Genomic DNA, 25129 nt, shown 5'->3' on the forward strand with positions numbered 1-25129 from the left:
CATAGCCTATATTGCCTATCTCTTTTTCTTAATGTTTTGTGCTGCTAGTAAAGTAAAAAAAATGGATGAAAAATGAGTCTTTGCACCTTAAGTAGGAATTCTTAATGTTGCCGTAATACAAACAATGTCATTGCTACAAGGTATTGCTAGAAAAGGCATTCACAAAGTGTGTGTATTGAAATACGTGCTTGATTATCAGAGAAGTTCATGTGCCCAACTTTTACTATGTAAAGCCAAAAAGGTAACTTCCAGTCTTTGCAGAATGTTGGAAAATACCTGAGCATGTCATCACAAAGTGTTTTTTATGGTTACTTTATCAAATCATTTTCTTTTTAGAAGTTACATATGACAGCCTTGTCAGGGTTTGAAGCCGTATTCTTCCAATTATAATTTTGGTTTAATTTTTATGAACAACTCTTCCATTGTGGCCAATTCACCAAAACAGTGAATTGACCTGCATTCAACAAAATATGTGGATACTCTGACAAAAGTACAAAGTTTTTAAAACAAAAAATCTCTCTGTTACCTGTATGCCAAAATAATGCTGTAAAGCAAGGCACTGAAAATGAGCCGGTCTTGCTCTTTACTTAAGACTGTTACCAGGGGATTACAATTAATGTCTCTAAAAGCTGCCTTGGTGCATTAATAGGGGAGCGTCATTTCTGTCAGTAACTGGATATTTCTCATGTGTTGCAGTAGCTGGAAGAAGGAGCCCTGAGATGGCTGCTTACAAGGACTGCTAGCCTGTGAACTGTGAGTTAAGGGTCCTTAGCACAAACTGAGCTGATTTCTTCGGTCACAGCCAGTCTGCTGTGCTTGGAACTGTGTTTGCCTACAAAGCATTTTAATAAATGTAGTAGGTTTTTTGTGAACAGCTTTGTGGAGTCAGTAAGAGGCAGTGGAATTGGCATGTTGTTCTCTGTAGCCAGATCTGTACTTTGGTATTTAACTTCTCATAAATCTTTGATCCAGGGAATACAGTTAAACAGCTGTTTTCAAACATTGCCACCTTTCTGCAGTTAACTTTAAAATGCTCTTACATCAGAATACCCTTGAACGCTTGTCTTTAACTTATATCTAGAAATGTTTCATTAGTTTTTATTTTGATGTGGTTTGTTTTCATCTTATTTCATTCCTAATCCCCTAAAGGAACTACGGGTTTAGTGGCGTCCTACACTGGAGGGCAAAGTCCTAACATTTAAAGAAGCTGTTTTGGAAAAGCTGAATATATGTAATCCCCCGTGTGATGCTGTTCACATTATAATATTAATGGAAATTGTAGAGCATGCAATGGGGATTGTCCTTTGGGCAGGTTCTCCTAATCAGGGATTGTTAGCTTCGTGGGGGACTAAACTGGAGGTATGAGTAATGAAACAACACAGTCTGTGTTTCCAGTTAACCCTGCGTCTGTGGTCCTGAAGTCTACAGATAGCTATTCCTAATCATGCTGATGCAAATTCTGTAATGTGTAAAGTATATTGGGGTCATTTTGAATGGAAAAAAAATTGTCAGTTGCTCAGCTGTACTATTTTGTTAAAACACTATGCTGGCATTTAGGAAATACCCTGTTAAAATGGATCTGATGAAACAGTCCTCCTCAGTGGTTTTCAATTCCCACCAAAGACTTAGTTTTCTATAGCTCTCTAGCTTTACATGGTTTGAAGCACATCCTTTTCTACCAAAAGACTTGAAAGCCAGAACTTGCCTTCCCAGCACATACCTGAATATGACAGCCCAAATCTACTGACTCATTTGACGATATATGACCCTTTTCCTACAAAGCCAAGCAATCTGTTTTTACTTAACCTCAGAGAGTAATATATGGGCAGTTTATTAGCCTTGAATAACCTCTATAGAGTGGGGGGTGGGTATGTGTACATTACAAAAGTCCCAAGTATTGAAAGAATGCTTAGAAGCATTGAAGAATTAAAAAAAAAAAAAAAATCTGTATTTAAAAAATAAATAAATAAACCTGATACAAAACCTGTTGTTTAATGACCAGCTAGGGAAATTTTGCTTCAAAATTCACCAGCACTTTGAGAATAAAATTTTTCATTGCTAGTAGTAATTTTGCCAAGAAACTCCTGTAGTGTTGTGGGTGGTCTGCATGCTGGGGAAAAAAAAAAAAAAAAAAAAGCTCACTTGCTCAGATCTTCGACCAGGGCTGGTTATTGTGTAATTTTGAAATCACTGTCTGAGCGAGAGCCCCCTGCAAGCTTCTGCCTGTCCTCACTAGCATGGAATTACCTGACCCACCTTGTTACGGATTGCCTGCAGTAACAAGCCAAGCAATGTGAAGTCAAACCTCAAGTACAGTACAGTGGAACACTACTCCCAGAGCTGGTTGTATAAAGTGTGCTGGTCTAGGAAACAAATGTGGTGTTAATGTATCTTGTCTGCTTAGACTCAAGGTTTTTTTTCTTTGATTCAGTATTGGTCATGTCCTTGTGTGCTTCCTTTTGTGACTTGTTCGTGTGTTATTACCTGAAGTTTAACAGTGGTGGAGCAGTGCAGGTTTGTAGAGGAATTAGTTTAATTCTGATATATGGGGCATTCAGTGAGCTAGACTTTTTTTTCTGCTGACTTCCTCAGTTTTGATTCCAAGATTCCACTTCTGTACATACTTCTATTTGTGTATACATTTATGCATATACACAGAGACAGATCATTCTTTAAAAAAAAAAAAAAAGGTGAAAATGTTACTTTCTAATTTCAGGTCACAAAAATATTTTTCTGTGCGAAAATTTATAGTGCTATATTTGAGAACACGACGTACCTGTAAGAAAAATTAATCCTGTAGGTGTGCTGTTAAGCTTACTGAACTCAGTTCAAACAGCCTGAAGAACCAGCTAAATGTGAACTGACTTACACAACTGCTTGTCATGGGCCTGCCTTCCCTTTCCAAAGTGGCAAAGGGAGTATAGCAGGAGCTCTGCACTTCATGTGGGTTGGCTGCTTCTGAAACCTCAGCTAGCATATTCTCTGTTTATACAGGAATGGATTTAAAAAAAAAAAAAAAAAAAGTTTTCAGTTACACACTATTTCTTGTGGTCTATGCAGAGTTGTTCTCTGGGTAGTCTCCAGCATGTTGTCATGTTTGAATACCTTTTTTGGTATCTCACTCTTCCCTCCACCTTAGAAATTAGAAAAATAATATAAAGATAAGGTAATGATTTGCTTGTTCCTTTTCCTCAATACAGGAAAGTATGACCAGTAATCTGATCCAGTATGCAAAGACTGAGATACGTGAGTCAACTTGTCTTACCTAAGAACTCTGGACTCTTTTTTTGTGGGTGCATAGCAACAAGTGCTTTTGTTATTTGTTTTACTGTACGTCATTTTTCTTATCACAGTCTGTAGCTTTATCCACATATATCACCTTAAATTGGCTGCAAGTCATGGAATGCTAACAATACAGCAAAGACTATACACAGCAGCTCTGTCTGCAATAGTTACTAACACTGGCTTATTTCTTCAAGACTTAAATAGATTTATCATGGCCAAGGTTTTCAAAAAAAAACAAAACAAAAAAAAAACACCTCGAGCTCATATTCAGGCACAGAAAAGGCACTGTTTCAAAAGCTCTCAAGATTTTCAAGAGGTTCCTGCACTGGGCTTATTTATCAAACCACTTTTCTGAAAACCCAAGTAGTTGCTTACGTAGAGATTTAGGATATTCGGTTGAAGTAGGCATATCTGGGAATCTTGGTTTACATGTCCAGGGATTACTGAAAGTAGAGTGGGCTTTGGGAGACATTTGGGCTTCTTTGGTAAAATAAATTACTATATAATTATTTTAAGATATGTAAAATTCTCATTGTAATTATAATATTCATTATGTTACACTCGAGGTATTCTGATCTGTAGAACCCCTAGAAGATATGCTTATTAGATGAGAAATTTTATGCCATAGAGTGGACTTTTCTGAGATAGTTTTATAACTCTGCTTCTCCCTCCTATGCAGTTCCTGTGTCTCACCTCTTTTGTCACTGTGAAGCTGTTGCTTACCTTGGCTTAGTCACTCAAGGGTGGCTTTTTTACTATACTGAATTCTATGAAATCCCTTTGAGATCCTTTTTAGACTTCCCTTTGTTTTCCTCCCCGCAGGGCAGGTAATGTATCAGAGCCAGCTCAATGTTTAACTAATGTCTCACAGAGCGGGAGAAAAAAGGGAAGGGAGAGTACGTCACGCAGGAGGAGGGTCGCGGAGAAAAATGAGCTTGCCTGAACTCCTCACGTGCAGAGAGACAGACTGCCAGGGATCAGGTTCTTCTCAGCGGGGGCTCATCTCTCCTGCCGGCTGGCTGTGATGCAGGAGGCAGCTGGAGTGCTGAAGGAGGGCTTCCTCGTCAAACGGGTAGGTGCTGCGGCAGCGCCGTGAGGGCTCCTGCGCGCGATGCTCTCCAAAGGTGGAAACAGCCCCTGAGAGGGGACCCGATGGAGCCAGGGCTCTTGGCAAGGCAGCACATTGAGCACAGGGGTTGAGGAGCTCCTCCAGATCCCTACAGGCTCCTGTGGAGGAAGCTCCAGGCTTTACCTGCCCTCCCTCCAGTTCCCCATGTTGGCGTTTGCCCAGAGGAAAGTGAGCGAGCTATCAGTGTTGCTGCCTCAGTCTGTGGAAAGCCGGTACATCTGCACCTAGGGCACACCTCTGCAAAGGGCACACAAAAGTAATAGTACCTGGTGAAAGGCTACGTGGCACCAGGGAAAGTGGCCACAGGACGGTGGGCAGAGGGGAGATGTTTGGAAAGTCTCTCAGGACAGTTTGTGCCTTCTTAAGCAGAGAGCTGAGCAGGGTGTGTGAGAGGATGGGGAAGAGATTTTCTTTTTAAAGAGGGTGAGAGCAATATGAATATGGAAATGTATCTGATACAACTTTTCTTGCACACCCCAAAAGCTCCACTGTAAGAAATTTTCAGCTGAAACATGGAGAAATCAACTGAAAGACAGCATGACAGCTTTCAGCCTTCCCCAACGTTTCTCCTCAGGGGATCGAATCAGTTAGTAGAGGGCAATGGTGCAGGGGGAACGAGCAGCTTTCCGTACCAAGTCCGTCTCAGTGACTAATATGGTCTTTGTGCACTTGAAGTGCAATTCAAAGGTTTGTTCAAAGCTTTGCCACGCCTTGGGAAATGCTTTCCTACAGTACGTATCTGCTTCTGGTGCTACCGCGACGGTAACTCTTGTCGGGAGCTCTCCTGGCAGGGCTCACGGCTGCGGGGCGCGGGAAATCCAATCTATGCCCTGCTGCCCCTTCCACGGAGAGGGCAGAGCAGCCCCAGCTCCTGCTCTGGGTTCTGGGCTACAGTCGTGTTCTGTGTCTCTTATGTGACTACCGAATTAGAGAGGGGAAGCCGAGGCACCATGTCTGAGAGAGGAAGGGGTGTCGTCAGCATGCTGAGCTGTGACTGCTGGCTGGCTGTGCACCAGCACCGAGGTGTGCAGTTGGATAGAAAGGAGGCCAGAAAGGAGATGAATAAAGGACACTGAGGGAGGAGTGAATGAGATCCAGAGGGGGGAAAAAAAATAAAGTAAAGGGATGGGGTCAAGTAGAGGAAATGGATTTCTTAAGAAGAGCAGATGCAAGGAGGAAGTATAAATCCATTATAAATGACTGAATTATGTATTATAATGTGTAAGTGCAATGTGTGACAGGTAAAATTGAAGGAAAAAAAGGTAATGTCACGTTCTAAAAGGAAATCTGTGAGAAAGAAAAGAACCGTAGCAAAGGAGAAGTGGACAAGGGAGTGTGCACCAGGTAAAAAAGTGGGGAAGGTGAAGGGAAGAACAAAACCAAGCTAGATTAACTGTGTTGAGTATAGACTAGCAGACATTAGAACTAACATGCCCTGGATTTTAGAGACTCATTACCCCACTTCTGTGGAAATTGCTGGTTTTCCCCTTTACTCATAGCAAGTTAATGAGCTTTGATTCCTGCCACGACTGGACCTTGCATGTTCCTTCCTCCTAGCCGTGCCCACCTCTCCCAGGTGTCAGAGTTGCCTGTGCCCGGGCTTTGCCTGCAGGCTGTGATGCTCCCATCACCGTCTGCAGGAACACAAGGCAGCTCCTGCACCATGAGGCGGGACCTGACCCTGTAGGACAGGACCGAGCCTGTCGAAGCCAGCCCTCGCTCAGCTCGCTCTCCCATGCAGCTGGGCAAAAGACAGCCGGGGGCTGTTTATGGAGGGGAAGGAAGAGGTATTTTGTTCCATATAACCCAGGATGTACCTGACAGCAGCCATTGCTCAGTCTTTTGCCATTAAAGAGAGTGTTTGCCAAAAAAACAGTAGCACAGGGAGCATTTTAGCCCAGGAAGCTGGAGGTAGGCAGGATAGAAATAAAGCACCAGCTGGCAGCAGGAGGGGATGTAATGAACAGCCAAGTCACACAGCAAAGCACTCTCTGGACCACTTGGCACCTACAGCCACAACCAAAATGACAATGAACAAAACAGATGAACACTCAAGGGCACTGCAGAGAAAGGGTTTGTCTCCTAGAGCTGCCGACCACGCCGACGCACTCACTAATTCAGATTTAGCCCTGTTCCTGCCCGCTGCTGTCAGCAGGCGGGCACGCACCCAAGTGACGGCTCTTTGAGATAATTCTTATGAGCTTTTGCAAGAAACAATTCTTGCCAGCAAGAATGTTGTTTCTGCTGGAGAAAGCAAAGCACCTTTCTGTTCTTGCTTCCTGTTTTTACACTGGTGGAACTGGGTTATTTCATTGCTTAAGATGTGTATTTCAGGGAGAGCTGAAATCAGGACTGACGATGACTTCTCATGTTTCTTTTCATATGGTTCCCTATTGGCTTATGGTATTTACATGAAAACAAAAAAGAAAACACACATTTTTCAATGCTTGTATTAATATGTGCATTTCTTCCCCTCTAGGGACATGTCGTTCATAACTGGAAAGTAAGGTGGTTCGTTCTGCTTCAGGATAAGCTCCTGTACTATAAATTTGAAGGAGGCAAGAAGGAGTCTTCTCCAAAGGGCAGGATCCTCTTGGATGGCTGCACTATTACTTGTCCATGCTTGGAATATGAGAACAGACCGGTATGTCTAGAAAAATGTATCCCTTCTTGCTGACACTCGCTTTCTAATTTCTCTCTTGTCTTTTCCTCTCCTCCTGATTTATTTGGTTTCTATAACTACATCACTGAGGCATGTGTTACCAGAAGTAGGCCTACTAAAAGCGAAACTGCTGTTTGCAGTGTAACCAGGACTAGCAGTTAACTGCCTTGTTGTGTCTTTGTCATTCCCTGTGCTGAAATCTGAGGTGCAGTCACTAGCAAAAAGAAAAGAAAAAAGAGAAAAAAAAGCCTCACACACATGGAAGAATAAATGCAAATGCATCATCCCAACAATATGTGAAGAGGGGACATGAGCAGCTCAATTAAACCTGAGAAGGATGGGGAAAAAAGACAGCTTATCATCTATGGTAGAGGCTGTAAACACTGTTTGTATTCACACAGGGCTCTCAGGCAGACAGGTCAGACTCCCTTTTCCTTTCCCAGTGGGTCCTCACTGCTGTGGAAAGTTTGCAGCAAAAAGGCTTTGGAAAGGAAAGTGCCTCCTGGGCTTTTCCACTCAGCCATGGGCAGCAGTCATGCAGACTTCCCCTCAGAAGAGCCAGAAGGGAAATGACTGTGTAAATTGCTGACTATTTCAGTACATCTCATGGAAGAATGAGCCTAGTGAGAGTTTCATTGTTGATAAGCAAGAGATCTGGATGTGAAGACTCCACAGTCAGCAGCACGCTCCTGTGTCATCCTGTTTCTGGGCAGTGTGCTCTCTTTCAAGAATTACTATCTCCATATATACAAACCGTGCTTGTAACCAAAAACCCAGGGATCTAAGGATAAAAGAATCTCCCCAAAAAATTGAGCTGTATCCAGCATCCTTCAGGCCAGTATTACCCCAGAGGGATGCCATATCCCACTAATTTGTCACTTGGGCTAGTGGTGAAAGAAGCAAAATGCAAGTGGAGGGCAAGAGCTAAATGTTATTACTGATGCTAAATATTATTACTGCTTTGCACTTCTCTCTCCACAGCTACTCATCAAACTAAGGACAAAAACCAACACAGACTATTTCCTTGAATGTTGCTCCAGAGAGGAGCGAGATTCTTGGGCTTTGGACATCACCGGAGCCATTCATGCTGGTCACCCAGTGCAGGTGCAAGAGCTTCACAGAATGAAGAATTCTTTCAAACTGCTGGAGAATATCAGCCTGCAGTAAGTGCTTCTAGTTTCATCTTCCACTGTCGCTGTAGTCTGCAAAGTACCTGAGCTGCTGGACGGGGAGGGTCAAGGGAAGCTTCTCTCTGCACAGATCTGCTCCTTCATGGCCAGGAGCCTCTATACTGGCTGCTCTGTCCGGGATTTGCACACACTTTTGTCAGGGCACAGGAATGCATTTTTTCCTGACCCTCATTTTTGGGTGTCTAGGGGCTCTGCACAGGCACGCCACTGTTGGCTTGAAGGCAGCTAGCCAGCTGCAGAGGTGTTCTGACTGAGGAGATGCATTACCTTGCAAGTTGTAAGGTCACAACAAGACTGTGATAACTGTGCGTGCCATGTTGGTGAGCTTTCAAAGCTGACAGCCAGAATCCAGGCTAGGATTTCCAGGGTGCATCATGTTAAATGAGAACTTCTGTTAAGAAATAGGAAAGTGATATGAATTTGATTTGTGTTGAGATGGTTAAAGGAATCTGACTGTAGCCCAGTTTGAAGTGCTTTAAAATAAAAGATATATCATGAGGTGTCTTTTTTAGTGTTGTGCATTGGGAGAATAAAGTTTTCCTACAACAAACTCAGGACTAAACTAATCCAGATTGTTTCCAAGCTTTATGCTGGTAATCATTAGGACATCCTGGGCACTGACAGAAGCCTGTGACAATTTCTGCCTGACTTTCTATTAAAGCGACATTGTTCTGTGTACTCTTTTACAGCCACATAGTGGATAAAATGCGTGACAGCAGTACTGGAATTAAGCTGACCCGCAACTTGGAGCAAGGCAACAGATACAAAGAGACCTTCACAGGTATGCCTGCCGCAGACAAAGGACTTCCTCACATCTGACATGCCACATTGCCGGGACAAGGGAGCCACTGCACTGGCTTGATGGTGGGATCAGTTATGGCCCACTGGAAAGTACTGGTGCAGCTGAATTGTCCAACACCTTTCTCTCTTGCTCTGTGGATATATGGAAGCATACATAGGATCCCACTCTTTCAGTCAACCTTGCACTTCACTGACAGCCTTTGTGATGGTGCCAAAGTGTTTCGTCAAAGGAAGGCCTGTTATGGCAGGAGACATTAGTCTCACCTTGGAAGAGTGGGTTGCCTTGGTCTGAGGGCTGCCTTTCTCCCTGCAGGCTCTGCCCTGGTGGACTGGCTCATCTCCAACAGCTTTGCTGTGTCACGGTTTGAGGCCGTCACCTTGGCCTCCATGTTGATGGAGGAGAACTTCACCAAGCCTGTGGGAACCCGCAGCATCGAGGCCATGCGCTACAGCGACCTCTCGGAGCAGTTCCTTGACGACTCCACTGCACTGTACATGTTTGTAAGTGGTGTGGCTGCCAGCAGAGGCAGCTCCTCTGCCTGTGGTCATGCATTTCATTTGAGGCAGTGCTGAAGCAGGACACACAGCACACACACAAAGGCAAAATATGTAAGCTGTGAAAACAAGCACTGCTCTGGGCTTTCAGTAGTGTTAGTGCTTGTACTTTTGCTGTAAAAATAATAATAATAATCTACATGGATGTGGAAGGATGTACAAATAAGGTAATTTGGCATTAAAAAAGTAGCCCTTGGCACTGCTGTGTCTGCATTTAATAGAGGCCATAGAGAATTCACTTGGGGGAAAAAAAGCACTAAAAACAGCTCAAGGAAAATCAAATGCAGAACTTTGTCCTTAAGATTAAAAATAAAAGTGGAGCCATCTTTTCTGTGTTTGCAGGCTGAGAGCAGTAAGAAAATGCTCAGCTCCAAGGAAGAGCTACAATTTAACATCTCTGAATTAAGTGGCATGATTGTGAAGCAAGGATTCTTAGTGAAACAGGTAAATACAATCTTTGAACCTTCACTGTGAAGCAAGAAAAATGACAGCTCTTATGGCTGCAGGGAGAATGAATGAGAGTTACACAGGCATGGCTGGGGAGTTGTGCCCAGCAGACTTAAATTGCCCATCAACATGGTTATCAGAGATCATGAAGTGAAGAGTGTGTGGCTGTAAGGATGTGAGCTATGGAACCTGCTGCTACTGCAGGATTCATTGGATATTCTGTATATATTGAGTGCGTACTGAAAGGTATAAAATAATACTGAAAACAAAAGTCCCACACATAACTCCACCGGAGCTGTTATATTCACACCAAGTGGATCCCCTGTCCTTCCGATCACACCTATCCCATTGGGATTGTGCAAGCAGCTATGATGTTCTGCTGGCCATGGCCAAACTTCAAGGCTGGGAAGATTGTTTTTTGCATGAAGTAGGCATTAATTTGTGGACAGTCACTCATGCACGCACAGATGCTCTGCTGGGGGTGAGTCCTGTTTTCTTCAAGTGTAATTAACCTGTCAGTGGTAATTGCTTACAGGATTCCAACTCTTAGACTGCGAGACTTAGTTTTAGACCCTTGCCACAAGCAAGATGAAGATCAATCACATTGGTTCACAGCATAACACAGCCACCTGCAGAAGGAAACCTGCCTGCCTTGCATGATCACATTTTTATTCTGGATCTTTGTATGAGGAACTGTGATTTTTCAGTACAAGAAAGGAGAGACTAAAAAATTATCAATCTATGAAGAAGGATGTTAGGCAGAAAATCCTGGGAGTTATTAAGATGACATTTTTTTTTTCTCTGTTGTCTGCAAAACTTCTATTTTCAGTACCTACTTAGGCCTTCCATAGAGCCTGCAGGAAAGTGACAATTGCAGGAGATATTTACGGGTGTTAACATTAATTCTTCCATTTTGCAGGGACACAAGAGGAAAAACTGGAAGGTGAGGAAATTTGTTTTGAGAGCTGATCCTGCTTTCTTGCACTACTATGACCCCACTAAGGTATGTGAGTGTGGAGTTGGTACCCTCAGAAATCCTCTTCCAGACCTAAATATTATAATGAAAAGACAACACAGTCATGCTATAAATGTTTCTCTCTCCCAGATCTCCTGGATTCTTCTGTTGATGTCCTGGGAAATAAGACCTCTCTGGCCTTACTCTAGGAGGTTGGCCTTGTATGATTTTCTATCCCTGTGTTCCCTGCCTATCATTTCCTCACTGAGATTCCCTTTCCTTATCTCTGGAGCAGCAGTTTAGAGGTTCCTCTTTTGCTTGTACCCACACAGTCTGGGACCACGATCCTGCAGGGGTTCTTTCTGGGCTGTGGTGTTTCTCGGCTGACATCCCATCACTTGACAGTGATTCTGCTATTAGGAGTTCCTGTGTTCTTTTTACCACACTGAATGGGGTCTCGTTGATCCCAAAATATTTACAGGAATTTCTGGCACTCAGATTTAAATGTGCTCAAGGAACAGTAGAGTTTGTCATCATGGGATATAACCCATCACAACGAGAGTGAGCCAGAAGGGCATGTGAATCCATCAGCCCCCGATGCACGGGGTTACTGCAGAGCCCAAGAGGCCACTAAGATGAATACATTATAGCAACGTTTCATGTAATTTTTAAAGAAAACACAAACAGCATAACAGTGAGAAGAAATTATGAGCCTGGTTCATGTTTTGTTGCCTGTTTCTTTGTGTGGGTTTTGTTTTTATTTTGTTTGTGTGTGGGGTCTCTTTTGGTTTGGGGTTTGGGCATGGGTTTTTGTTATTGTTGGGATTTTTTGTTTTGTTTTGCATTGTAACTTGCCCTTGTAATGCTAGAAACTTGAACTTTGGAGTCTAGAGTTCAGACACAAGAGCCAGCCTACTAGTGAAAATGGTCAGATTTTTTCCATACAGGCTCAGTGAATAGTTGCAAGCTAACAACTTGCAGAAGTGTGTATGTGTATATGCATATATTTAATATGGGTTGTTATTGATAAAACTGTACATAGGTTTGAAATGTGATTGCTAGCCTACCTTTTGTGCTTTTAATTGGTCTCCACCCTTTCCAGATAACATCAAAGAAACGTCTGAGGCACAAACAAAATAGTAATACATTTAATTACATGTTCTGACTTCTGTGACTTGGATGTTTTGTATCCAGAAAGACTGGCATTACTTCTCCACCTTCATAAAAATAATTGGGGTGGTCTGGGAAATTATTCCAATTACGATATTTTGCAGCTAAGCCTCATTTCCCTTTTCTTTGCAGGAAGAAAACAAGCCAGTAGGTGGATTTTCTCTTCGTGGCTGTCTTGTCTCAGCTCTGGAGGACAATGGAGTCCCAGCAGGTAAAGCACGAGCCTCTAGACTTTGCTACTTATATACCTATGCTATAATAACACAGTCTTTGGGAGTGGGCTTGTGTTTATGGCTGGGTGTACGAATGAGTGGGTTAGCTTTTCTTCTCCTTTGCAAGTGAGAGAAGTTATCTCATCAGACATCCCCACACTGATGGGCTGTCCCATAAAGGAATTTTTTTAGAGTTACTTCTGGATATCCTGAGGGTTTTTTTGTTTGTTTTTTGTTTTTTTATGGACTGTTCTTAGTCAGGTGACTAAGAAAGTCTCAAGATATAGATTAATATTTCGGAGTTAACAGCCAAAGAGGAAATGCCTTTTTGGGTGTTGTTGAATTCAAAGTCTTGAGGCACCCCTGATGCTGTCCTTTATTCATGTGTCCTCTCCACATGTATGTACTCTCATTTGGATCTGCTAGAATCCAGATGTAGAGGAGACCTAAAGACAGCAATATAAAAACCAATTCTGCTAGAGAATAAGCTTAGCTTAAGCATTTGTCTAGAACCTCAACCTCACAAGTAAGTGTTTCTGCTATTAAAGCAGTTTATTTTATTATAGTAAGCACAATATGTGGATCACAAATAGGGAATATCTTTCTGAAGACAGAGACAGAGCCTTTAAAAAGATGCTGTCCAGGATGGAGGGCCATGATGAACAATGCAGCTCCTTACTAACAGGAACGCAGAGATGGGCAGGAACAAATCTAACCTACTGCACAAACTGGTGGAGAGCTCATCTCTCCAGTGTACAACTCCAGTAAGATCCTACCTACTGCAAAGCAGCTCTCCGTGCACTTTCGTGATCTGTCACATTTTTCTCTCTGCAGGAGTCAAGGGCAATGTACAAGGCAACCTTTTCAAAATCATCACCAAAAATGACATTCATTATTATATCCAGGCCAGCTCCAAGGCAGAGCGAACACAATGGATTGAGGCAATCAAACCACTGACATGAGTAAGGTGGACTCAGTGGCAAAGGAAAAGTCACACTTGTGACCTAGTTTCCTGTTCCCTTTGTCTGGCTTTTTTTTTTTTTTTTTTTTTTTTATTTGGCATTTTATTTTTGTTATTTGTATTTCCATAACACCTAGCAAATTCCTGATAGACCAGAATTCTAGGTGCTTAGGAGTCACGCAGATCTGGAATAATTCTCCACCAGGAATTTACTGTCTAACCAAGAGACAATGGACGACAGGTGGATACAGACAAATGATGTTTTACAAGGAAACAATGAGATATACTATTCCAAGATGGAAGAAAAAGGAATCTCTTGTACAAGTATTCAGTCTATATCTGACAGATCCAGGTTGTGCTTTATTCTAAAGCAGAAATGTCTTCCTCCTTTCCCCTTTATAAAGGGGCTCATAAACTTAGTTATTTCACATGGATTGAATCGAGGTGTGTGAACAACGTCATAGTCTGAAAGGTCCTGGTGTCTGAGACTGCCTGATACACTGTGAAAGAATTCTGTGCTAAGTCACAATTATGTGCTGGGATAATTGCTACTGGGAAACAGACCGGGGGGCTCTTTGTCCATCTGTCTGCTCTACTGTTTGCCTCTCTGTTATGCCAGAAAAGACCAAAGGATTCTCATCTCCAGTACATACATTATTCTTGTGCTGTTAATAACCCATGGTATTACATGATCCTGAGTATCCGATCAGTGGCAGTTATTCCAGACAATGGCTGGTGCTGACTGTAGTGGAAAAAATCACTCAGCCCTAAAAGCAAGACTTCCTCATGTTTATCACCATGAATCCATTTATGTGGAGCACCATGGGGACTGAGAACTCTAATAGCAATTCTCATTATTGCCTTTTTTTTTTTTTTTTTTTACTTTAAGCAATTAAATTTTCAATTATTTGTCTAGCAAGCTTGATGCTGATATCATTAAACATACATTAAAAAAAAAAAAAAGTTCAATGCATTTGAGTCTCCTGTCCTCTTCAGACATAATTTTTCTCAGTTGGAGTATATGATCATAATGGTTTCATACACCTTAAACTTAGAATAATATGGGAAGTGAGACATTGTCCACAGAGCCAGAGTAGAATGGAATGTATGAGATGACTGAAACATCTGATCAGCCTGCCAATGTTCTATTTTTACAAAATCCTTCTGTTGTCTGAGTACCTGTATCTGACAGACTCTGTGGTCCCCAAAACTACTCTGGAGACAGCATGCTATATATCTTCCATGAAGTCACAGAGAAATCTGATAGCCCTCTATCCATAGAACCATCTTTTTACAGATTTTTTGCCTTCTGAGTTATGTATTTAAAAAATAAAAAATCTCTTATGTAGAGGTTTTTTACTTCTTCCTGTGTTATTACCAAGCAATCAAAACAGAGACAAAGCCAGCGGCTATGGTATTTTAACAGTCACATATTTGGGACTCTTTTATAAATATACAGCAATGAAATCACAGCATAACACTCATTTGCCTTCAAATATTTAACAAAGCTACTAAAGAAATTTGCCAGTAAAGATGCAGTTTTAATCAGATGCAGAAATGGGCAATGCAGTTTCAGCTACAGGTATAATTTCAGAGGGCTGGTTCAGAGAAGATTGTTAAATCTACAACTGTTGAAACTTTTCAGTCCCTGAGAACTCTACCTGCAAGAGACAGGGATGGTGGTAAGATATTTATTGCTCCCTACTAGGAAGCACATAGAGCTCATGCTCACTGAGCAGAGCTTCCCGGACAAGCAGTTCTCTCCTGATAGTCTGAGACTTATTGGAGCTCTCCAGACTCGCTTGTTCACTTACAAGGAAGTATCCCAATTCCCTTTTCTCATTCTCAGTACCTGCACAGTGCCCAGTTCTAGTGACAAGGGTAACAGCCAGGCCACAACAAAGGATTGAGCTCCATGTCTGGGGCATGAGGGAACCACGAAGATACTGGATACTGCATAGCATCATAAGTCTTGCAGTTTGAGATACTGACACAGTACCTCAGCAGAGGCCCTCTGATCTATCTGGACCAGCCATATCTGCAAATTTTGAGCATGTATTAGAAAAAAAAAGAAGTGTATTTCAAACATATCAGCAAATGAAAAAGACACAGTTCCAGTTCAACAGAATCAACCAGGAGGTTGATAGGGGAAAGTACATTTTTCTTTGTCCCATGCTGATATTGTGGTCACTGTTCATTCAAGCCACTTTGGTAAGCTTGACATCCCCTGTGATCTGCAAAGCCTTCACCAAGTTCAAGGGCTGAATGCGGTGAGTGAAGTCACAGAGCTGCCGTCCATCAAGCAAGACCCGTATTTGCTGGTGTTCACATAAGAACTCCATCTGCAACGCAAAACGACAGGGGAGGGCTTCAGAGGCCAGCAGCAAAGCTGATTTCAACAGCATGGCCTTAGAAACCCCATGCAATAGTGACAGTGAAACACAAAGTATACCAATTCTTCTAAAACGCCCATGATAAATAACCTACTCTATGCTGAGATAATACTATTAAACTCTTTATAGGGAGTTCTCTCAGTAAAACTAGAGAAAGAAATGTATGTCTCCTGTGAGGGCCTGAACTGTTGTTCTCCGTGCCATACTAGACTAGTATGCCAAGGTTCTTAACCTGGCAATTTCAAAAGCTAGCAATTTGAGGTGATACAAATAGCCTTCAGCCCTGTTCTTCTCCTTTTCTCCACCCTATGCATAATACCCCCAAAATTACCTTAAATGTGTCCCCTGCTGTAAATGGAAAGTAGGGAATATTCTTCTCTTCTATCCCCCACTTCCCAGCAATTCGTGCATTTCGAGTGATGGATTTGTCACTAAAGTTAACTGTAAATAGCATCCCGACATCTTTGTTTGCATCCACTGGATCACAGAGCAGAGTCACTGAAAAGCTAGAAAACAGTTAAATGACTGTGGATTTCAGAATTGTAAAAGGACATGGGGAACATGCAGATGCTTATAAGGACTAGAGACAGCTGTTGATTTTCACACCAAAATGTGGGACTCCTACAGGGACTGCACAGGCTTAGAAGCTGCAGAAAGGGCTGAGAACAAGACATTCTTTGTTTCTCTTCCAGTTTCCAGTAGGACACAAGTGACTTCTGATTTTGTTTTCCCTCTCTTGTGATTGAAATGAAACAAATATTTGTGGATAACAGTTCCAATTTGTGTCCTAAAAGAGGTTATAGAAAACGCTTCACTTGTGAAAGGGCTGGAGTTGATTGCCAAAGATGCAAAAAAAGTGTAATGATAGCACAGTTGCTGTCATCTAGACTAAAGAGAGCAATGGACCTACAATTCCCATGCCAAAACCACTGATTTTTTAAGTGGTGTTGATTCCAGCCACGAGCAGTCAGCCTAGATATGGATTCTGAATTGCACCTGTTCCTGGAAGAGGAATGCCACTTGTTCACCCCCCTCTAGTTCATATTTAGACAAAGGCAAGGAGTAGAAATGCTGGTGGAACAGTCAGAAAGTCCAAATAGTGAATCATTTCTCAACATTCTCATCTTAATTTAAGAGCAGAAAAAATAAATAGAGACATAAATGATGAATCTGTATGTCTTTCTTCATCCCAAAGAGCACAGGCACTCAAGAAATCTGAATTTAAGGCATGCAGGAGGGCATATGAGAACAGGTGACCCCCACCTACCTCTTGGGATTGGAAGGTACCATCCCTATGACAGTGATTCTCATGGCAGGTCTCAGTCCACCTTTAATTTCACCAACATACTGCTCCACCTACAGGGGAGAGGGGAAACGAGCCGCAGTAGGTTACCTCTGATAGCCTGATTGCATTTTTATATATAAAGAGCATTTTAAAATATCTCCCCCCTTAAGTACTTTTTATGCTTTTAGTATGAAGTCTGTCAGTTCTGGTACTGTAGGCAAACAGGAGGGCTGACGTGACCACAGAGACTGATGCCGGCCTGGTGGCTGCCTGCCAGGACCATCGACCCTGGTGGAGGGTGTGTGACGAGGGCCGCAGTACCTGTGCCATACCTGACAGGCACGCGTGGTCAGTGAGTACTGCTGGGACTGCCTGGGCAGATGTGATCAGCACCATTGTCGAGGTGCCTTGTGCCTCAAGTGACAGGAGCCAGACAACTGCCACACCTCAGACAACCCAGTGATATGACACAACAGTCTAATGACACAGAAAATCAGGTCATGACAGCACTCCACAGAGCAGATTAAAAGCTCTGCAGCAGCATGATGCAGGCCATGTGTGAATTTACTCTGTCAACTCAAATTTGTTAACAAATGTTGATAGGTTAACTTGGTGTCAAAAGGCTTCACACCAGGTCGGATTGTCTCTGTCCTCTGCCAGGACATAAAGCCACCACAAACCCTGTGTTTGGACAGAAACACCACTGTCTCCTCTACCTGATCCCAACCACACTGGTACCAGCTAACACGTGCCCCATACTAATCATCCCTGGCTGTCATCTTGAGGTAGCTAATCCTCCTTGGCTGTCACCTTCTTGTGGCCATGCCACACGAGAAATGATTTGTCAGAGATGCACTGGCTTTTTGCTGTCGGGAGCAGGAGGTAGGCTGAGGGGCCCTGAGGCAGAGCCAGCAAGCGGAGGTCAATCTCCGTACGCTCACAGTGCACGGAATGGGTTGGGATGGAGTAAAGGTCAGTTTAAGCAGTTCACACTGCTTCCTTGTATTTAGTCAGAAGTTCCATTTCTTCTTTGTATTTATCAGAGGTAGACCCTGATGTGCCTTTAAGTACCTTTAAAATGCCATCACTTTTTGGTGATCTACTTTTCTCCTGTTTCTGTAGTTGAAAACTCCACTGGAAGACCAGAGCTACATTTTTCAAGTAATTCTCTCACTGCTTTGAGGGTCAGCGGAGAAACTAACAGAGGCAATGGTTAGCATGGAAAAGTAAGAGAGATTTTGGAACCAAATAGTAGGGGCATTCTGCGTACTATGCTGTGGCATGTAATCACTCCAAATGCATCGTTGTTGGAGAGAAGCTGCTGTGAAACACTGAGTTAATAGCAGTTTGCATAACACTGATAATTGTCCAAGCCAGTGCACGACAGACACTGCTACAGATAAAAAGTGCCTTATCCTTCCAGTGTTCCAAAGAAAAACTACAGACTTTTTTTTTGCTAGAAGAACTGCACAGTATGTGTTTCATTTAGTAGTTTGGCTATTACAAGCACTACATTAGCATGGAAACCTGTGGGTTTCCATTCAAGTGTACATTGCTATGGGTATTTCGTACATATTTTCAAATTCAGATGATTGGAAAATATGTTAGAATGTAGTACGTTAGAATTCAAAAATGTTAGATTTTTGAATTACTGGGTACCAGCTTACTTAATGCGAACACGAATTCAAGATGAAAAATATTTCACCTATACACCACTTCCTAATTTCAATATACTAATTATATCTTCTTTGAAGATGACATTAAACAATTTTTCCCTCCTAGATGTTTCTATCCAGCCAACTTTTACCACATCACAGACATATTAATGTACCCCGAACTCCTAACAACACCAATGTAAGAAGAAATTAAAGAAAAATCCCTTCAGAAATGACAGCTCTACTGATCATTGTTAACGATGTACATTCACTCTTGCAGAACTGGGCAGGTAACTCCAGCAGGTATGTTGTAAACCTCGTAACAAAAGCAAAGCATCAGCCACCTGATATGACATGAGGAAACAGCTCCTCAAACAAGGAGTCTGGCTCTAAGGAGAAACCTAAAATCAAATTGGATAAACCATAGAATCAGAATGGTTTGGGTTGGAAGGGACCTTAAAAGATCATCTAATTCCATCCCCCCTGCCATGGGCAGGGACACCGTCCACTAGAACAGGTTGCTCCAAGCCCCGTCCTATCTGGCCTTACGTACTTCCAGGGATGAGGCATCCACAGCTTCTCTGGGTAACCTGTTCCAGTGCCTCACCAGCCTCACAGTAAAGAATTCCTTCCTAATGTCTAACCTAAATCTACCCTTTTTTAGTTTAAAACCATTCCCCCCAGTCCTATCCCTGACAAAGAGTGCCCATCCAGCTTTGCTGTAAGCCCCCTTTAGGTACTGAAAAACTGCAATGAGGTCTCCCTGGAGCCTTCTCTTTTCCAGGCTGAACAACCCCAACTCCCTCAGCCTGTCTTCATACTAGAGGTACTCCAGCCCCTTAACCATCGTTGGTGTAGGTCAAGAAATAGTTTCTGTAGTACTGCACCATAGGAAGTACAGTCAATAAAAGCCTATAGAATCATAACTGAATAGATCAAAACAACTGCATGGTTTCAACACTTCCAGCTTTTCCATCACAGCTGAAACAAGCTCACAGGCATGACTACTTACGTGCCAACCCTCAGCTGATACCAAGACAACAGCATGGGTGAGAAATACTCAGGACCCCATGGCTGGTAGTGCTACAAGCTCCTGCAGCACCTCATGGGCTGTGCAGGTGAGTCCCAGCGCATGCATGGGGACATGGCCCCCTTCCCATATTTTCCATTCAGTAGCCCTTGGGGACCCCCTCGCTCACTTACTTTGGGACACCTCTCCTTCTCTGTCATCACTGCTCTGGATGCACACTGGCCTCCACTGCAGGAGTCCCCGGAGGAGCTTTTGTTTCGTGTGAGGACGCAAACAAACAAAAAGCTTGGAATAAAGGGAGGATGTGGGGTGGTGGTGGTGGTTATCTCTGCCGAGCAGCGCCTGGACGCCACCCAGCCAAGCAGCTGAGTCACGGCCCCCATGCCTGGTTGTGCCCCTCGTGTCCCCCTGGGATGCTCAGAAACACCCAGGCTGTGTGGGTGAGAGGGTGGGGAGCCCCTGCGGCACCCTGCCGCCCTGCATCGGGGGGCCGGGCGTGCGCCTTAGAGGAACACAGTAATGCACGCATGTACAAGACACTGCATTTATTTATTTACATGCATTTAATGCATTTAAGCATTGTGTCTTTTTATAAAATACATTTTTAAGCCTCTTCCCTCCATTCTTAAAGGGATGTGTATATACATATGTCATATCACCTTTATAGAAAGCGGGATATACATGTAAGTGTATAAACATACGCGAGGGGTAAATATATATATACACATGTGAATATACCTCTGCATGTATACCTCTCTCTCCCATTCTCTTTTCATAGGGGTATATGCTATGTATTCAACCCTTTGAGAGAGGACAGAAATGGTATCAAATCATATATATGTTTACATGTATATTCTGGGACTCTGTGATGTGCTTATGAAGACAAATTGCAGTATTTACGCTCTGTATATATATACGCTCTGTATATATATATACGCTCTGTATATATATAAATTTACGCTCTGTATAGATATACATATATATATATATATATACCTCTTTCTCATATTTGTGTGCATACAGACGTAAATACTGTGTGCAGGTGTACACGACACACACAGGCACAGAGCGCGCCCAGAGCCCCCCCCATCCCCTCAGCGCTGCCCGTCAGGAGCCCGCGCTCAGGAGGGGGGCGGAGCTTCGCGCGGCAGCTAATCAGAGCCACGAGCGGCCGGAGAAACACGAGAGGCGGGCGTGCGGGCGTGGTCACGGGAGGGGGCGTGGCCCGCGCTGCCCGGACCCTCCCGGCGGCGTCAGGCTCCCCAAAGAAAGATGGCGGCTTATTTACATTCTGCCCCGGCCCGGCCAATGGGCGCGCGCCCGCCCGCCCGGCGGCGCGGCCAGCTGAGGCGGCGCCCAAGATGGCGGCGGCGAGGGCCGGGGCGGGCAGGAGCGGGGCCGCGCTGCGGTAGAGCCCGGCGCCGCCAGGTGAGGCGGGCGGCCCCGCTCCCTGCCTCGTCAGCCTGGGGGGCGGCGGGGAAGCCCCCGCTGCCCGCTCGGCGTGAAGGGGACGTTTGGGGTGGGGTGGGGTGGGATGGGATGGGTGAGGTGATGCGGGGTGGGCTCCGCTCCTCACGGCTCCTCTCCGGCGTGTGTCTCCCGCCCAGGTGCCGCGGCCGCGGGGGGGATGCATCCCTTCGGCCGCGAGGAGGCGGCGTCCCAGGAGCGGCTGCTGGGGTTTTTCTGCCGCTGCGTGCGGCGGGGCGGCTGGGGGCTCGCTCAGGCCTGCCTGCCACAGCTCTGCCGCTGCCCCGCCGGCGGCCCCCAGCAGGTGGAGGCGGTGCTGCGGGCGCTCGTGGCCTGTCCCGCGGCCGTCAGGTAAGCCGGGGGCTCCGTCTGTGGGTCGTGGGAGCTGGGGAGCAGCAGGTAGCTAGGGGGGCCTGTGCGAGGCCGGTGGGATGCGGGGAATGTCAATGGTTTGTGTGCCGGGGTGCAGGCAGGCACCTGGGCAGGGACACCTGAGCGCAGCCCGGGCACTGGGCGGGCTGCTCAGCCTGCTGAGGTACTGAGATAGCGAGGTGATACGAGCTTAAAGCTAAAAACTACCGGAGAACTCTTCAGAACTGACTTTGTCGGATTTTACTGAAGGATAGGAAGGAACATCTGAAATTATACTCCCCTGATGCTGGGCTTCAGTTGATTTAGAAATGAACCACCAAGATCAGCACTGTAATTGTTTAAAATACCCTCATGTTTCCAGTTCTTGAAAGACCTCCCGATCTCTAAGAATTCAAACTAAAAAATTCAGAGTATGCTATTAATTTCTTACTCTGCTTACCCAGGATTTTGAAACAGCATTTAGTTTTGCTTGTGCGTGGTTATTTTTGATTTCCGCCCTTCAGTAGTTGCGTCTGAAGGGTGGCTTTCTAGCACTCCAGGGAACACTGGCGTTCAAGGGGAAGGTTAAAGCTCAGTGCTGCTCCCCCCTCTCCAAGTAGATGATTGCATCTCACATGAAGATTTGTGCAACACTGGTAAAGATTCTAGGACTTAGGGCAGTCTAGAGGATGATCATGTGAGACATAAACATATTTGTTTCTTTTTGTCCTTCATAGCTGGACTAACGCATCTAAAGGCATTAGTTAGCACTGCTGAGATTTTTAAAGGCCGATGAACTGTCTTCTGCTTTTTCCTAGTTCCTTTCACAATACTGAATGTGTTCCTGGACAGTTTAGGTTTTGGAATGTGTGTGTAAGAATGGGAGCACGTGAAAAGCATAGGGAAATTAGAAGTGTGATTTTTTTGTTGTTGTTGTTTGATTGATGGATTAGTACAATAGGTTAATTTTAATTTGGATAAAAGAGCTACACTTGTGTTACTGTGACATAAGTTTGTTTCAATTTGGGGGATAGAACTAGACAGAACAGGAAACAGAGTTTGGCAAGCAGTCAGATTGCAGAGAAATCTGCTGAAGTGCTGAAAGAGGTCTCTACAGAGTGAACTTTAGACCACAGATAAATTTCAGTGTTTTGAAGGAAAGACCTGTGGCAATAGTTGTTCGTATTTCACAGATCCAAAAGCATTTATTTGCAGAGCAGAAATCATTAAGTTAATGTATAAGTAGTACAAATATTATGTTTTCTCTGTTCTTACCTTGTATGACTTTTCTTCAAAGATTTAGTCATCCGTATTTTTTTTTTTTTTTTTTACCATGCACAAAGAAATATATAAATCCAAATAAGCTCTGACAGTGTTTTCCAGGATCTAAGAGATGGGCAGAATGTTGTGTAATCCGATATGTATGCTTATGGCTTTTGTAGATGTGGACAGAATTGCAGCCCCTGGAGAACGGCATGGCTTTGGCTTCTTGTGTTGGAAAAATGGCTTGCAAGGAATCAGGTACAAAAGTTGGCTGTAGCTGATTTCCAAGTGTGAAATATTTGCTTAGTTTTCCTGATGTTCACGGAACTAAGTTCTCAGGGTAGCTGGAGATGTCCATCATTTTAACAAACTTGTCAAGAAACAACTGTTAATCTTTGAAAGTTGCTTTCTCTTGTGCATGCTGGAGAAAAAGTAGGGATTTTTTTTATTTTTATTTTTTTTAGGTAACAGAAGTAGCCTCTTTAGCATCGAGCATTTCTGTAATTGGAAAGCACGAGTTTATCAACTTCTGCATTTTTGTAGCACCTTTCTTACCATAATAATGAAGTAGTTCAGGCATCAGACAATTCTTTATAAGCTTTAGAGGCTGAAGGAGTATAACTTGTGCTTGCTCTATTGCTGTTTTCAGAATGACTGGTGTGACCTGCTTCACTAGTAAAAGAGAGAGTCTTTTTTCCTAGATTACTTTTAAAATTGGTATACTGGGTCGTATAATCTTTTTTTTTTTTTTTTTATAATTCATTCATCTTTGTCACTACTTAGACTTGCACTTTTTCTTCTCTATTTTAGTGAAAGCTGTCTTTAATTGATGGGATTGTAATTCCTGCAGAAGTGTCATTTTTCTCTGTTTCCAAAGTTATGTTTGTCTCTGATTTCTGTGGAATCCACTGTTGCAGCAGCAGATTCTAGATATGCAGTAGTCTTCAAATGAGAATTAGATACCTTCAGAGAGAGATTTGTCTGCCTCAAAAAGTTGATGCAATAGCTAAGATTCAGCTATGATAACACAGATACATAAATGTTATACTGGTTAACATCTTCCCCATTCTTTTATGTTGTTTCAGAAAACTGTTCCAGTTACTCTTCGGAGAGAAACTGAATTTTTATTGTTCTTGGAAGAATTGCAGAAAGATGTCTCTGAGGAAGTCCTAAAGGTTAGCTGCTTAGCGTGCCCTTCTTCTCACTAGATATGCAGAAAGCCAAACTGTCAGTTTGGGGAATCAAAGGTGATGCTTTCAGCGGCCTTCTTTCCATGAGATATGAATGTGTTATTAATCTTTTAGGCTACTGAAAGAGACTGTAATTCAACTCCCTGTTTTAACTTAATCCAGTGTATCTGAAAATGATTTCTCTGGTTAGAGAGGAAGCTGTTGACAGGCAAGGAACAAGCTTTTCTTCTTGGTCTTCCTAACACACTTCAGTACTGATGCCAGCTACTTGTCACAGTCTGACATCTGTAGATGTCAGTAATCACAAAGCCCACTGTGAGCCAAAAGAAACCGTAGTCAGCAAGTGCCTTTGAAATGTATGTCTATTTGCTTTTTTCCTTCTCCTAAAATATTAGTTTCCATCACCTCTGCACCTTCCCACCCTCTCCCTGGAAGGTTTTGAGTGCTGTACTGTTTTTAGTGATATTGTTTGCTGATTGGTACGACTGAGATCCAGAAGCCATTTTTCCATTATTGTTACTTACAGACTGCTCTACTTGAGAAACACATTGAAACATGCAAAAATAGAGTAATATCAAAAGCAAGTGTAGGGCAGAAAATCAGGAAAGTTTCTAACTGTGGAGCTGTCTTAATATGATGTTGGTTGCAACCTGATGTGGTGTCTGAAGTGGCCTCGGATGTCACGTCCAGTTACACAGGTTCTAACTCGTCGAAGAGTTTTTCTAAGAGGAAAATTAAAACTTACTTTCAGAGGCTATTTGGAGCTCCTTAATATGAATAAGGAAGAGGCAGTCAATATTTCTGTAAGGATGCAGAATTAACACTTACAGGATGAAAGCAAGCAAGCAAGCAAGGTAAACTTGACTGTTGATTAAAACAAATCTGTTTAAAGTCTACTGATGACTGATGAATTTGGTGCATGTTACCGTCTAGAGTCCAGATCAGATTAGATGAAAGATTGCACCACTATCTGCAGAGTTGCAGAGAAATACGAGATTCATCAACCTCATCTCTTCATCACAATGTCTTTCAGAGACATGACAGTAGGTAGAGTTACATTTTAATCCAGCAAATAAAGAAAAGGAGATTGTGGTCCAATTGGAAGTTGTCTTCCAATCCTCTCATTTC

The 25129-nt window shown here is 43.3% G+C and overlaps 3 protein-coding genes across 6 annotated transcripts in view; 2 read left to right on the forward strand and 1 right to left on the reverse strand.

Moving 5' to 3' along the window:
* The first annotated feature begins 157 nt into the window (after positions 1 to 157).
* Positions 158 to 15711, forward strand: PLEK2 (pleckstrin 2). Its single transcript, XM_084519443.1, has 10 exons — positions 158 to 753; positions 4108 to 4357; positions 6894 to 7058; positions 8058 to 8239; positions 8956 to 9047; positions 9381 to 9568; positions 9965 to 10066; positions 10989 to 11072; positions 12327 to 12405; positions 13241 to 15711. Exons 2-10 carry the CDS (start codon positions 4310 to 4312, stop codon positions 13366 to 13368), a joined length of 1068 nt encoding a protein of 355 aa, XP_084375569.1. The 5' UTR covers positions 158 to 753; positions 4108 to 4309; the 3' UTR covers positions 13369 to 15711.
* Positions 14778 to 20042, reverse strand: LOC311436898 (galectin-related protein A-like). The gene is made up of 4 exons (XM_084519445.1): positions 19904 to 20042; positions 17028 to 17116; positions 16092 to 16266; positions 14778 to 15709 (listed from the first exon to the last, which is right to left on the reverse strand). Exons 1-4 carry the CDS (start codon positions 19928 to 19930, stop codon positions 15566 to 15568), a joined length of 435 nt encoding a protein of 144 aa, XP_084375571.1. The 5' UTR covers positions 19931 to 20042; the 3' UTR covers positions 14778 to 15565.
* Positions 20043 to 21023: 981 nt separating this feature from the next.
* ZFYVE26 (zinc finger FYVE-type containing 26) overlaps positions 21024 to 25129 on the forward strand; it is a 45995-nt gene continuing 41889 nt past the window's right edge. For all 4 annotated transcript variants that reach the window (XM_084519447.1, XM_084519448.1, XM_084519449.1 and 1 more), the window contains exons 1-4: positions 21024 to 21158; positions 21338 to 21548; positions 22991 to 23069; positions 23897 to 23986. In XM_084519447.1, coding sequence (XP_084375573.1) covers positions 21358 to 21548; positions 22991 to 23069; positions 23897 to 23986 — 360 coding nt within the window. In that variant the 5' untranslated portion in view covers positions 21024 to 21158; positions 21338 to 21357. The remainder of the gene's footprint in view (positions 21159 to 21337; positions 21549 to 22990; positions 23070 to 23896; positions 23987 to 25129) is intronic.

Source organism: Aythya ferina, assembly GCF_964211825.1.
Source record: "Aythya ferina genome assembly, chromosome: 5".
NCBI classification, from domain to species: Eukaryota; Metazoa; Chordata; class Aves; order Anseriformes; family Anatidae; genus Aythya; species Aythya ferina.

What these genes read in the sequence shown, in the direction of transcription:
- PLEK2 (XM_084519443.1), top strand. Translation starts at nt 4,310, where the DNA reads ATGCAGGAGGCAGCTGGAGTGCTGAAGGAGGGCTTCCTCGTCAAACGG. An exon ending in AGGGCTTCCTCGTCAAACGG is followed by an intron (nt 4,358 to 6,893) that starts GTAGGTGCTGCG and finishes CTTCCCCTCTAG; the next exon opens with GGACATGTCGTTCATAACTG. An exon ending in ATACAAAGAGACCTTCACAG is followed by an intron (nt 9,048 to 9,380) that starts GTATGCCTGCCG and finishes TTCTCCCTGCAG; the next exon opens with GCTCTGCCCTGGTGGACTGG.
- LOC311436898 (XM_084519445.1), bottom strand. Translation starts at nt 19,930, where the DNA reads ATGACAGAGAAGGAGAGGTGTCCCAAA. An exon ending in GTACCTTCCAATCCCAAGAG is followed by an intron (nt 16,267 to 17,027) that starts GTAGGTGGGGGT and finishes ACTGTTTTCTAG; the next exon opens with CTTTTCAGTGACTCTGCTCT. An exon ending in CAGCAGGGGACACATTTAAG is followed by an intron (nt 15,710 to 16,091) that starts GTAATTTTGGGG and finishes TTTGCGTTGCAG; the next exon opens with ATGGAGTTCTTATGTGAACA.